Source organism: Dama dama, chromosome 33 (assembly GCF_033118175.1).
Source record: "Dama dama isolate Ldn47 chromosome 33, ASM3311817v1, whole genome shotgun sequence".
Taxonomy (NCBI): Eukaryota; Metazoa; Chordata; class Mammalia; order Artiodactyla; family Cervidae; genus Dama; species Dama dama.
Genome location: NC_083713.1, coordinates 11,657,762 through 11,673,446, shown reverse-complemented (window position 1 = coordinate 11,673,446; position 15,685 = coordinate 11,657,762). Strand labels below are relative to the sequence as shown.

At 34.2% G+C, this 15,685-nt stretch overlaps 1 protein-coding gene across 2 annotated transcripts in view; it reads left to right on the top strand.

Annotated features, from left to right (window-relative positions):
- Positions 1 to 15,685, top strand: part of GULP1 (GULP PTB domain containing engulfment adaptor 1) — a 310,878-nt gene that overhangs the window by 254,771 nt on the left and 40,422 nt on the right. For both annotated transcript variants that reach the window (XM_061135150.1, XM_061135151.1), the window contains exon 7: positions 3,173 to 3,310. In XM_061135150.1, the coding sequence (XP_060991133.1) occupies positions 3,173 to 3,310 (138 nt within the window). The remainder of the gene's footprint in view (positions 1 to 3,172; positions 3,311 to 15,685) is intronic.

Here is a 15,685-nt window from a genome sequence, read left to right as displayed (position 1 = left end):
TCCAATCCCAGAGAAAGACAATCCCAAAGAATGTTCAAACTACCGCACTCATCTCACACACTAACAAAATAATGCTTAACATTCTCCAAGCCAGGCTTCAACAATACATGAACTGTGAAATTCCAGATGTTCAAGCTGGATTTAGAAAAGGCAGAGGAGTCAGAGACCAAATTGCCAACATCCATTGGATCATCAAAAAAGCAAGAGAGTTCCAGAAAAAATCTACTTCTGCTTTATTGACTATGCCAAAGCCTTTGACTGTGTGGATAACAACAAACCATGGAATATTCTTAAAGAGATCGGAATAGCAGACCACCTGACCTGCCTGCTGAGAAATCTGCATACAGATCAAGAAGCAACAGATAGAACAGGACGTGGAACATCAGACTGGTCCCAAATTGGGAAGGGAGTACATCAAGGCTGTATATTGTCACCCTGCTTATTTAAATTATATACAGAGTATCATGTGAAATGCAAGGATGGATGAAGCACAAGTTGGAATCAAGATTGCCAGGAGAAATATCAATAACCTCAGATATGCAGATGACACCACCCTTATGTCAGAAAGCAAAGAAGAACTAAAGAGCCTCTTGATGAAAGTGAAAGAGGAGAGTGGAAAAGTTGGCTTAAAACTCAGTGTTCAGAAAACTACAATCATGGCATCTGGTCTCATCACTTCATGACAAATAGATAGGGAAACAGTGTAAACAGTGTCAGACTTTATTTTTTGGGGCTCCAAAATCACTACAGATGGTGACTGCAGCCTTGTAATAAAAAGATGCTTGCTCCTTGAAAGAAAAGCTACTACCAACCTAGACAGCATCTTAAAAAGCAGAGACATTACTTTCCCAGCAAAAATCCATCTAGTCAGAGCTATTGTTTTTTCCAGTAGACGTGTATGGATGTGAGAGTTGGACTATAAAGAAAACTGAGCACCGAAGAATTGATGCTTTTGAGCTGTGATGTTAGAGAAGACTCTTGAGAGTCCCTTAGACAGCAAGGAGATCCAACCATATTTGGAGATAGAGCCTTTAAGATAATTAAAGTTAAATGAGGTCAGAATTAGACCTTAATTCAATAAGACTGGTGTCCTTACAATAAGAGAAAGAGACATCAGGTGTGCGTGAATACAGAGGAAAGCTATGTGAGAACATGGCAAGAAGACAGCCATCTGTAAGCCAAGAGGCGAGGCTTTAGCAGAAACCAAACCTGCCAATTCCTTGGTCTTGGACTTTAAGCCTCCAGAACTGTGAGAAAATAGATTTCTATTCAATCTATGGTATTTTGTTATGGGAGCCCTGGAAAATAAATATAGTTCTTTATTCATAATGCCTCAGAATTATCGTTTAGTAATTTTGATAAGATCATGAAAGTCAGTTTCAAAAACCTGATTAACATTCAACCCCAATTATTTTACAAATATATATTACCAATGCTTTCTTTTAATACAGTAGCATGTTTATTGACCAGGCTTCCCTGGTGGCTCAAATGGTAAAGAATCTGCCTACAATGCAAGAGACCTATGTTCAGTCCCTGGGTTGGGAAGATCCCCTGGAGGAAGGCATGGTAACCGACTCCAGTATTTTTGCCTGGAGAATTCCCATGGACAGAGGAGCCTGGCAGGTTGCAATCCATGAGGTCACAGAGTCAGACACTACTGGGCAACTAAGCAAGCTTACTGACCAGTTAATTCAATTTGAAAGCCCTAGGAAATCTATCCTGTAAACAGATTATGAAAATATTGTCATAGATCTTTAGAGCATACTATTCCATCATTTGCCACTGATATCTTCAATCGATGTGTGTAACAACCCCTGACAATGTCTTGCTATTCAAAGAGTGGTCTGTGTTAATACTGTTAAAAATATATATATATATATGTCAGTGAGGAAGAGACTGGCCAGTCAGGCAAAGTGTAGGAGAAAGATAGTCTCAGGAAATATGCCTGCAGCAATAGCCTTAGTAAGTTGAGCATTTGTATCTCCTTGCTGTTGAAATGGCTGAATCAGGCTATCTAGCAGTGACTAAACATTACAGTCATACAGTATAGAGCCTCATTTTAATTTTCATGCTTGCAAACAACTCTTTGATGGCTTACCTTTGGTTTTGTATGCAAGGAAAGAGTGCAGTGCTGTAGACAATTTCTCTTAACACTTGCTTTTATAGCTCATTTTTGTGTACTCATTTTCAGCCGATGATCAGTAAAGTAAATCAGAGTTATCGATCAAATCTCAGCAAGCAGACATGTCAATCTCTGAACTTGGAAGGATCCAGTGACAGATGCTAGAGTTACAGTCCTTTTTAGCTCAATCGGTAAAGAATTTGCCTGCAATGCAGGAGCCCAGGTTTGATTACTGGATGGAGAATATCCCCTGGAGAAGGAAATGGCAACCCACTCCAGTATCCTTGCCTGGAGAATCCCATGGACAGAGGAACCTACAGGCTACAATCCATTGGGTCGCAAGAGTCAGACATGACTTAGCAACTAAACCACCATACATATATATACACACACATAGTATATATATACTGCATATATAGTATTTATCTTACTACTAATTAACAAACTTAACTCAGTAATTTGGAAGCTGAATGTGTAAATCTTCTTCATTCATTGCTCCAATGGAAAACATTGCAGAAGTTGCAAGGATGATTTTCCTTAGACAGAAGAGGTTCAAGAGTATTTGAGTTTACCATGAAGACCTGTACTGTATAATATGTTTCATATGAAATTATATACAGATAAAGTTATGTTTTAAGCTGTAATATTAGTAGCAATAAAATAAAATGAAAAGATTCTGGTTCAAAGGGTTCTGCCAATTCTGTAACCTTTCGGAAATATATGAATCTATCTAGACCTCAGTGTCCTCCCAAGTAAAACTGCACAGTTGAAAGTAATGGTATCTGAAGATCCCTTGTAGCTCAGGAAACCCATGAACCTCTGATCCTCCTTCCCCTTGTGTTTTTCTAAGTGCTATTGAAATGACTTAGCTAAATCCTGAGTCAGGAGGTTTATCTCATTACGTTTTTATTTAAGTTGAGGTGTATGTTATTATAAAACCAGAGTTGACAGATGATGTTTCATAAGTTGTATGTTATTAGCACAGATGGTATTCCAGAAAAAGAAAAGAGAAATCTCTTCAACTATGTTTATTTTCATCTGTGTTCACAGGAAGTTCAACACAATTGCCAGCTTCACAGAATATCATTTTGTGCAGATGATAAAACTGACAAGAGGATATTCACTTTCATATGCAAAGATTCCGAGTCAAATAAACATTTGTGCTATGTTTTTGACAGCGAAAAGTGTGTAAGTATGCCAAATGTTTTAGGGTGGTTTGCTCTACTTTGCAAGTCAGGAATTATCTTGTTTCCAGCATTAGTAAAGTATTTAGAAATGAACAAGGTCTGCAAATACTTAACTTCACTAATAGATTCTTCCTGTCATGAGAATATGCTTCAGGATTTCATCTCTAACTAAATTTCACATTCATGTGCACAATCTTGCATGCAAATTTCTTTCCTTAGAATGTCATCCTTATGTTATATGTTTACCTGTCTTATAATCACTTGACTTACTTGAAATTTTAAACTCAAATACAATTTAGTAATATGCATATAATGTAAAAGAGTAATGGTAAAGCAAAGTATTTTTTCAGGAATGTCATGGATCTGATGAAAATAAATATTTTAAACTGTAGGAAATGAAATTTGTATGGCTCCTCAAAAAAAAAAATCTCTTATACTTTAAAACTCTGGTTCTTGATTTTCATTATTCAGAAAACTGTATCTAATGAAATGTGATAGAATTGTGTGTACGTGTGCCTAGGTGAGTGATTGAACTTGTTAATATAATCTAAAGTTCTTAGCAAGTAAGAACAATCAGGATATTCCAAAGTTAAGCTCTCTAACAATTCTTTAATCATCTGGAATTCTTAAGGAAAACCCCATATCTTGACTATGTGCATAAGCTAATACTAATGATAGCCTGGTCTGAGGTCCTGTTATAAAATGTAATATGTGAATTCCAAGCACACATTGTAGTCATTAATAGCTTTAAATGAGGAAGAACATTTAATCTCAACAGGATTGCCTTAGACAGGAAGAAATTTAGTTTATTTATTATTCATTTTATCATACTGCCAAAATAGCAGGGAATAATATTGCTATCGCTATAATTTGTTTCTTTAATTTCAGTATGTGGGCTTCTTAAAAACAAATACTTTTTTATCTTTCCATGTAACTCCTGCATCAGATGGAAAATAGATGCTCAATGAATGTTTTCCTTTAAAATGGCTATGTTGATAAATTGACAAAAGGTAGAGCAAGTTATTATCTCTATCTTTTAAACTATACTTTAAATAAGCAAACTAATGTGCTAACCTATTTGGCATCATAATATGTTTTGAAAATTTGATGAATATTATGAAATATCTTGTCAGAATAATATCCTTATCTGTTTAAGACAATGGTATGTGAACTATATGGCATTTTGTATGAAATTAAAAAGTTCTATTTGAAATGTATCCTATTGAATGAATGCCGTATATTTAATGTTCCAGGTGCTTCTTAACCATGATTACTTGCAGGTATTTTCTCTGTGATTGAGAAGATTAAAGTTGATATTTGTTGAATATCTTCTACATGTAAGATATTATAACCTTTTACCACTTAGGACAAACAGTAAATTCAGTTGTCCTACTTTCTTGCCTTACATATAGAAATAAACTTCCTTAGGATTTTTTGAAATATTCATAACCCAGGTTCTTTATAAATACTAGTCTTTTTACAGTTTTATGTCACATTTTACCTTTCTTTGATCTCCAGACTTGTTACATGATTACTGAAACATACACTTGCCAGAATTCCCCATTGTTTTCAAAGTACAAACTGTATTTCTATCTGATCGTAATTTTTTGTAATCAGTTTCCAAAATTTCACTTCCTTGACCCATTATTCCCCTCCTGATATAGCGTATCAGCTTTCTTTTTTCTTGAAGGTTGAAAATATTTGCTTGAAGCCTACACCAGTGGCTCACAACCATTAGTGTGTGTGATTTCTGAATTATGATTGACAGCAGAAGCAAAAAATGCTTTCTGATGCGATTCTAAATGAATATATAGAAAATATGTAAGGCAGGAATCTGTTGGATCATGGAAAAAGTGAGATATTTCCAGAAAAACATCTACTTCTGCTTTATTGACTATGCCAAAGTCTTTGACTGTGTGGATCACAACAAACTGGGGAAAATTCTACAAGAGATGGGAATACCAGACCACCTTACCTGCCTCCTGAGAAATCTGTATGTAGGTCAAGAAGCAACAGTTAGAACTAGACATGGAAAAACAGACTGGTTCCAAATCAGGAAAGGAGTATGTCAAGGCTGTATATTGTCACCCTGCGTATTTAACTTATATGCAGAGTACATCATGAGAAATGCTGGGCTGGATGAAGCACAAGCTGGAATGAAGATGGCCGGGAGAAATATCAATAACCTCAGATATGCAGATGACACCACACTTAGTGGCAGAAAGCGAAGAAGAACTAAAGAGCCTCTTGATGAAAGTGAAAGAGGAGAGTTCAAAAGTTGGCTTAAAACTCAACATTCAGAAAACTACAATCATGGCATCTGGTCCCATCACTTCATGGAAAATAGATGGGGAAATAATGGAAACAGTGACAGACTATTTTGGGGGGCTCCAAAATCACTGCAGATGGTGACTGCAGCCATGAAATGAAAACTTTCCTCTTTGGGAGGAAAGTTATGACCAACCTAGATAGCATATTAAAAAGCAGAGACATTACTTTGCCAACAAAGATCTGTCTAGTCAAAACTTTGGTTTTTCCAGTAGTCATGTATGGAGAGTTGGACTATAAAGAAAACTGAGCACTGAAGTATTGATGCTTTTGAACTGTGATGTTGGAGAAGATTCTTTAGAGACCCTTGGATGGCAAGGAGATCCTACCAGTCCATCCTAAAGGAAATCAGTCCTGAATATTCATTGGTAGGACTGATGCTGAAGCTGAAACTCCAATACTTTGGCCACCTGATGTGAAGAACTGACTCATGGGAAAAGACCCTGATGCTGGGAAAGATTAAAGGCAGGAGGAGATGGGGACAACAGAGGATGAGATGGTTGGATGGCATCACCAACTCAATGGGCATGAGTTTGAGTAAACTCCAAGAGTTGGTGATAGGCAGGGAAGCCTGGCATGCTGCAGTCCATGGGGTTGCAAAGTGTCAGACACGACTGAGTGATCTGAACTGAACTGAAGGCAAGTATATTATGAACAGAGAAAATTAAAGGCATATAAATGGAGGTAAGGTTTCTACACCTTTCAAACTGGAAAAATGACAGCACTAGTAGACTGAGATAAGTTGTATAAATATAATATGAATCCCAGAGCAACCACTAAAAAACCTATAAAATGGGATACATTTAAAAATACATTGGCCCAAGTGAATGTGTTAATATCAGATGAAATACACTTCAAAGTAAAGAAAATTACATAAAGGAGGCAATATTTAATAATAAAAAGCTCATACTACCAAGAAAACAGCAACCTAAATTTGCATTGCCAAATCACAGAGCTGCAAAATAAATTAAATAAAAACTGATAGAAATTAAAAGACATATAGGGCCAGTAGGCAAATACACAGTTATATTGAAGATTTCACCACCACTTTTCTTAAAATTAATGGAACAACTAGACAGGAAATCATCAAGAATATAGGTTCACTCAACAGCATCATCAACTAATGGAATCTAGTTAACAACCACGGAGAACTTCATTCAACAACATCAGGTTGCACGATGTTTTCAAGTGCCAAAGGAACATGTACCAAAATAGACTGTATCTGGTGCTATAAGACAAATCTCAAAAGTGTAAAAGAGTTGAAATTAATAAGCAAGTGCTTTTCAACAACAAAGAAATCAACCTAAAAGTGAAGAACAGAAAGTTTATATGAAAGGCTTCAAAAACTTGGAAGTTTTGTTTATCCACATGTCAAAAAGGGCATCAGGTTTATAAACACTCAGTAGATCAAGGAGGAATCTTCAAAGAAAAAAATCTTAAGTGTGTGAACTATATAGAAATGAAATGGAACATATCAGTATTTATGTGATACAGTTAAAGCAGTTCTGGGAGAGAAATCTATAGCAAGTTAATATATTTAAAAGCAGAACATTTCAAATCAGTAATCTAAGCTGCCAGCTTAAGTACTTAGAAAACAGGTTATCAAATTAAACAGAAGGATGAAAATAAGAAAGATAAGAGAAGAAATTAATGAAATGGAAAACAAAAACAATTGAGAAAATCAATAACACAAAGAGCCCTTTCTTTAAAAGATCATATGAGTAACAAAATTTCAGTTAAAATTAGTAAAGCAAAAAAAAAAAAGAAACAGATTACCAATATCAGACATTAAACAGGGATTTCACTGAAGAACCTCCAGATATCAAAAAATATTAAGAGGATGCTATAATCAACTATGTACACATAAATTTGACAACATAGAAGAATTAATTTCTCAAAAACAAAAATGACTGACTACCCAATATTGGATAATTTGAATAACCTTGTAACTGTAAAGAAGATTGAATTTATAATTTCAAACTTACTAAAGTAGAAATCTCTCTACTCCTAGATAGTTTTACTCTGAAAGAATCCATAAGATGCTTAAAGAGGAGTTAACATTGTTCTGCACAAGCTATTCCAAACAACAGAAGTGAGAAAACTCCCAAAATTCATTTTTATGAAAGTTTTATTTTTCAGACAGTGCAAAAAAAAAGGAAACTACAGACCAATAACCCTCAGGAATATGGATGCAAATATTTCTAGCAGAATATTAAATATAATTCAGCAATATATAAAAGAATTATACACCAAATCCAAGCAGAGCTTGTTCCTGGGATGTAAGTCTTATTCAGCATCAAAAATCCAATAATATAATCACCATATTAACAGGTTAATGAACTAAAGTATATGATCCTATCAACAAACGTTTTAAAAAATATTTGAAAATAATCAACACCCATTCATGGTTAAAAATCTCAGAAAAATAGGAATAGAAGGAAACTTCTTTTACTTGTATGATTTGGGTGTTTGTTTTGCTATCTGATTCATACATATATAACCAAACTGTTTTTGTTCTAAACAAACAATATAAAACCATTAAGAGTATGTCATTGCTGTCATAAATTTGTAGATATGACTTTAGATGAATTTAATAGTTTATATTACATAATGTTTATGGCAACAAATAAATTCTAATATAGAACATTGTGTTTCTTATAAAGTTAACATCATTAATATTTAACATTATTATTGGTAAAATAAATATAATTGATACAACTGAATCTATGTTGAGTAATTGTAGACTTATCAATTTTTCTTATAATTAAACCTGAGTATTACTATACCCTTATAGTATATGTAAACATATACATATATATATGAGAGGAGTCTATTACTATACCCTATAGCATATGTAAACATATACATATATATATGAGAGGAGTCAAATATATGCAAAATCCATAACCTCCTGAATTATGCACAAATTATAGTTGCTACCTACATGAAGAATAGAGGGAGCCAAGATTAAGATTAAGAGCTAAAGGAAACTTGAAATTTGTTTGTTATGCTCAAAGACTTTAATATTGGTTATACATATATACAGGGAATTAAAGGAAAAAGAACATAGTAATAAGAAAACAAATGAAAATTTTAGCATAGAAACAGCAAATGCTAAAATAATTCTATGGTTAGGTAAAGTAACTTAAAAAAATAGATAGACTTAACATCAGATTTGGGATGACCAAAAAAAATGGTCAGTAACCTAGAAGGTAGATGAGAGAAATTATCCAATTAAATGAACAGAGAAAATAAATGATAGTAATGTAGAATGACAGAGCCATAATCACCTGTAGGAAAAAATGGAGTGTTCTAACATGTGTGAAATCAATGTCATAAGAAGACAGCAGAGAGAAAGTAAGACAGCAAAGAAAATCCTGGCTGAAGAATTCCCAAATGTGGTGAAAATTGTCAACCTACAGATTTGAGAAACTTCAAGCTGAATCAATTATAAAGAAAACCACTTGTAGTTATATCACAGACAATCTACAAGAGAGAAAAAGAGTGAGAGAATGATTAAGGGAATAAATGAATCTTGAAAGCATCCATAAAAAATTTTAAAGACACATTATATCTTTACATAGAGAAAGAAAAAAAAAAGCAATATGAACGGCAGCTGACTTTTCATTAGTATCAGTAAAGGTCAGAGGAGACTATGACAATATCTTTCAAGCATAAAGTAAAAGATGTCATAAGAGAATGTCACACTTGTTGAAGTCTCAAAATTTAAATCAAAATATTTTGAGATAAATGAAACTACAGTGACTCACCACTAGCGAACTGTGCTTCAAGATACGCTAAAGGAGATTCTTTAATCTGAAGGGAAATTACACAAAAAGTAAATTCAGATGTGCAAAAGAAGAAACAAAAAATAAACACTAGAAACACTGACTCAATGTCACTCTTTGTTAAAACAGAACTGTTTAAAGCAAAATTGTAACATTGTGTCACGCAGTTGCATCATGATGTTAACATGACAGAACTAGCACAAAGGATGTGTACAATTGGACTTAATGGATTTACACTATTCCAAGGTTGTTATTACTTATGTGAAGTAATGCACATTAACTCCAAATAGACTGCTAACTTAGAAGATGCGCGTTGTTATCACGAGAGCAATCCACTAAAAAGTACTTCAAACGTGTATAGTTAAAAATCTATAGAAAAAAACCTGTAGAGAAAATAAAATGGAAAACTTTTTTTTTTTTAATGAAAAAGACAGCAGGCAAAGAATAGAAATGGAAAAGTAGATGGACCAAGTAAAAAATAAAGAGCGATGTAAATATACAGACTAAATACACCAATCAAAGGCTGAGATTATGAGGCAGGATTTTTAAAACATACAACTGTTTGATCTCTAGAAGACACACATTTTAAATGTAAAATAACGTATGTATGCTCAGTCACTCAGTGACTGACTCTTTGCGACCCCATGAACTGTAGCCCGTCAGTCCATGGGATTTCCCAGGCAAGAATACTGGAGTGGGTTGCCCTTTTCTCCTCCAGGGGATCTTCCGGATGCAAAGATTAAACCCGAGTCTCTTGAGTCGGCTACATTGGCAGGTGGATTCATTACCACTAGTGCCAAATATAGGTAAAAAACAGAAGATTGAATAAACATATGCAGTGCAAACCTTAAGTGTGTGAAAGTTAGTGTGGCTATACTCATGTCATAAAGGTGATTTCAAGGCAAGGAATATTATCAGACATCAAGAGAGACAGCCCACAGTGATTAAAAAACCAATGTGTTTCATTTAATAATGTTGCTTTTTAAGAAATAAAGCAAAAAATTTAATAATTACAAGAAGAAAAAGATAAATTGGCATTCATAGTCATCAGTCTAATTCCATTTTTAGCAATTGACAGAGCAAATAGAAAAAAATCAATAAAGCTAAAAAAAATGTTATCCACCAATTTGATCTAAGTGACATGAATAGAACATTATCCCAAACAACAACAGCATATACTTTCTTTTTGAGTGTAAGTAAAATATTTGCAAAGATGCATAATATCTTGTACCACACTGTAAGACAATGAATTTCAAAACTGAAGATATTGCAGAGTATATTCTCTGGCCACAAACTGTCAAAGTGTTTTAAATCAAACACTTTACCTAACAGTAGCTCAAAAAAATAGTCTCAAGGGATATTAGATTATTTTATCTGAATAGCAACAATATATGACACATCAAAATTAGTAAAAATTTGTAAAAAAAAAAAAAAAAAAACAGTTAAAGGGATATTTATAACTTTTTCTATGAGAAAAGATAAAATGATTAAAAATGATCTCTTGACCTTCAGAAGTTAGAAGAACAAATTTAAAACAAAAAAAAGTAATAATAATAGAATTCATGATATTGAAAACAGAAAACAGTAAAGAACACTGATAAAGTCAAAAGTTGATTCCTTGATAAGGATAATAAAATTAGCAATCCTCTAAAAAGACAGATCTAGGACAAAAATAAGAGAAAGGACAAATTACCAATTTCAAAAACAAAAAATTTAAGTGCAGATCCTATAGTCTTTAAAAGAATAGAAAGAAAAGATAGAGAGTAATATTATGTAACTATTATGCCAGTCAATTTTGCATGTAAGATGAAATTGATGAATATTTGAAAAACTTGAATTACTGAAACAAGAAATAACAAATCTGAATATATATATATAATGAAATATTTTTTAAAAGTCTCTTGACAAGTAAAATATAAGAGCCAGATAGTTTAACTAAGTTCTATTTAAAAAGAAAAGTTATCACATAGATACAAAAAAAGCACAAGATTCAATCCAATTGATGATAAAATTCACAATATCCTAGGATTAGAAGGGACATTTCTTATTCCAGTAAGGATGTTAAAAATCCTACAAGTGACATCAAAATAAATAGTAAATTATTGAGTGCTTTCCCTTAAGACTGGGAACAGAATAAGTGCTTATTCTAACTATGGCTGTTTAGCGTGGTATTAGATGTCTTATCTGGTTAATAGTTAGGAAAAGAAACAGAAGGCATACATACTGGGAAAAAGAGAAGTAAAACTATCCCTTTCACAGATATAATTTTTTACAAAAAAAGTCCCATGGAATCTACAAATTACTATTACTATGAAACAATATTAGTCATAGGATACAGGTTAATATACAAGAATTAATTGTTTCTATCTACCCAAATCCTAAAAGCTAAGATCATGGCATCCAGTCCCATCACTTCATGGCAGATAGGGGAAAAGTGGAAACGGTGCCAACTTTTATTTTCTTTGACTCCAAAATCATTGCAGATTGTGACTGTAGCCAAGAAATTAAAAGACACTTGCTCTTTGAATGAAAAGCTATGACAAACCTAGACAGCATATTCAAAAGCAGAGACATCACTCTACTGACAAAGGCCCATATGGTCAAAGCTATGGTTATTTTCAGTAGTCATGTACATATGTGAGTGTTGGACCATCAAGAAGGCTGAGCACTAAAAAATTGATGCTTTCAAATTGTGGTGCTGGAGAAGACTCTGGAGAATCCCTTCGACAGCATGGATATCAAACCAGTCAATCCTAAAGGAAACCAACCTTGAATATTCGTTGGAAGAACTGATGCTGAAACTCCAATATTTGGTCACCTGATGCAAAGAGCTAACTCACTAGAAAAGACCCTGATGCTGTGAAAGTTTGAGGGCAGGAGGAGAAGTGGAATGACAGAGGATAAGATGGTTGGATAGCATCATCGATTCAATGGACATGAATTTGAGCAAACTTTGGGAGATAGTCAAGGACAGACAAGCCTAGTGTGCTGCAGTCCATGGGGGTTGCAGAGTCAGACATGACTCCGTGACTGAACAACAACTAGAGAAAAATCTATTTATTGTAGCACTGCTTGCATACTAAGTTGCTTCAGTCATAGCAACCCTGTGGACCGTAGCCTACTAGGCTCTTCTGCCCATGGGAATCTCTAGGCAAGAATACTAGACTGGGTTGCCATGAGCTTCTCCAGGCGATCTTCCAGATGCAGGGATCGAACAGATGTCTCTTAAGTCTCCTGCTTGGCAGGCAGGTTCTTTACCACTAGTGCCACCTGGGAAGCCCCCATTATAGCATTACCAAATATGAAATATTTAGAATTTATTAAAGAAGATATGCTGAAATCAACAAAATATTGCAGAAACTAAAGAAGATCTAAAATAATGGGAGAGAGATACCATATTAATAAGTTTGAAGGCTTAATTTAGTTAAGTGGTCAATTTCAACAAACTGACCTATCTCTTCAGTACAATTCTTGTGAAAATCACAATGGGAATTTTGGTAGAAATAGAAAAGTTATTTTTAATATGGTAATAGAAAACAGTGTAGAAAGAAAAATTATTCTTGAAAAAGACCAAAGTTGGAAGACACATTCTACCTGATTTCTCAGTTTATTTCAAAGAATCTGTTTCCAGAATCAGTTAATATTAATATGAAGGTGAAAGTGAAGTCGCTTAGTTGTATCCAACTCTTTGTGACCACATGGAGTTATGGACCCAATGGACCAAGCTCCTCCATCCATGGGATTTTTCCAGGCAAGAATACTGGAGTGGGTTGCCACTTTCTTCTCCAGGGGATATTCCTGACCCAGGGATTGAACCCAGGTCTCCTGATATTAATGTAATCACAGATAAATAGTAAACAAACTATTGTAGAAAACAGAAGTATCTACACATGTGTGGTCAATTGATTTTTCCATAAATGTGACAAGACAATTTAATGGAGAAAGGATGTCTTTGACAAATGACATTGAAACAACTAGCTAAATATATTAACAAATAATGCTTAACAACTAATTCCTGCTTATGCTACATAAAAATACTTTGCAATGAATTATAAATATAAAATTAGAAGCTTTTATAGCCTGCTACAAAAATTTCATTAAACATAGGAGAATCTATGAACTTTGAATAGACAATGATGTCTAGAAATGACCCCAAAAGCACAACCTAACAGAACAAAAAATGATACATGAGCCTTAATCAATAAATATTTTCTATTAACTTATAAACAGTATTATAAATTTTAATGGCAAGTCACATACATGAATCTGAAAAAGGATTTGTATTCAGAATTTATAAAGAACTAAATATCAAGAATAAAAAGAAAAAAAAACTTTAAAAAATGGGCATGAGACTGTGCTCTACAGGGAGTTCACCATGAAAATATAACAAAGTCCAATGATTACATGAAACTGGGCTAATATAATAGTTCAGGAGGGAAATTCAGATTAAATGCACTGTGTTAACTGGGAGAGAAATCCAAAAAAAAGGGGGATATATGTATTCATATAGCTGATTTGCTTTGCTGTACATTAGAAACTAACATAACATTGTAAAGCAACTAAACTCCAGTAAAAAATTAAAAATAACCACATTGTTATAGCATTACTCATTCAGTAAGATGACTAAATTGAAAAGATGTCAGTATCTGATAGTGGTGAGAATGTGGAGCAAATTACAACACTCTTACTGCCGGTGGGAATACAAGATGGTGCAACTACTTTGGAAAGCAGTTTGGGAGTTTCTTATAGTGTTAAATGTAGACACATCCTATGATTTATTAATTTCTTTCCAGATATTTGGAGAAGGAAATGGCAACCCACTCCAGTACTCTTGTCTGGAAAATCCCATGGATGGAGGAGTCCATGGGGTTTTGAAGAGTCGGACCAGACTGAGGGCCTTCACTTTCACTTTCTTCTAGATATTTACCCAGAAATATAAAATCATATGTCCACAAAAAGATTTTACAAGAATGTTTGTTACAGCTTTATTTGTAACTCAGAACTGAAAACACCACAAACTTTGCTTGATAGACAAGTGAAAAAACAATTTGAGATATATTCACTGGTTGGAAAGTAATCAGCAATAAATCATAAATATAACAACTGAGAAACTAAAGAAGACAGATATAAAAGAATACAAAAACAGACAAACTGATCTATGATGATAGAAATTAGAGCAACAGTTACTTAGAAGAACTGTGATTTGACTAGAAGTACAGGACTGGAAAAGATCCGTTTTCATTCCAGTCCCTAAGAAAGGCAATCCCAAAGAATTCTCTAACTACCGCACAATTGCACTCATTTCACATGCCTAGTAAAGTAATGCTCAAAATTCTCCAATCCAGGCTTCAGCAGTAAGTGAACCGAGAACTTCCAGATGTTCAAGCTGGTTTTATTTTTCATTTTATTTTTATTTATTAATTTATTTATTTTATTTTTTAATGGTTTTACTTTTTTTTTTTTTTTCATTTATTTTTCTTCGTTGGAGGCTAATTACTTTACAGTATTGTAGTGGTTTTTGCCATACATTGACATGAATCAGCCATGGATTTACATGTGATCCCCATGCCAATCCCCCCTCCCGCCTTCCTCTCCATCCCATCCTTCTGGGTCTTCCCAGTGCACCAGCCCTGAGCACCCGTCTCATGCATCCAACCTGGGCTGGTGATCTGTTTCACCCTTGATAGTATACTTGTTTCGATGCTATTCTCTCTGAACATCTCACCATCGCCTTCTCCCACAGAGTCTAGAAGTCTGTTCTGTACATCTGTGTCTCTTTTTCTGTTTTGCATATAGGGTTATTGTTACCAGCTTTTTTAAAATTCCATATATATGCATTAGTATACTGTATTGGTCTTTATCTTTCTGGCTTACTTCACTCTGTGTACTGGGCTCCAGTTTCATCCATCTCATTAGAACTGATTCAAATGAATTCTTTTTAATGGCTGAGTAATATTCCATGGTGTGTATGTACCACAGCTTCCTTATCCATTAGTCGGCTGATGGGCATCTAGGTTGCTTCCATGTCCTGGCTATTATAAACAGTGCTGCAATGAACACTGGGGTACACGTGTCTCTTTCAGATCTGGTTTCCTTGGTGTGTATGCCCAGGAGTGGGATTGCTGGGTCATATGGCAGTTCTATTTCCAGTTTTTGAAGGAATCTCCACACTGTTCTCCATAGTGGCTGTACTAGTTTGCATTCCCAACAACAGTGTAAGAAGGTTCCCTTTTCTCCACACCCTATCCAGCATTTATTGC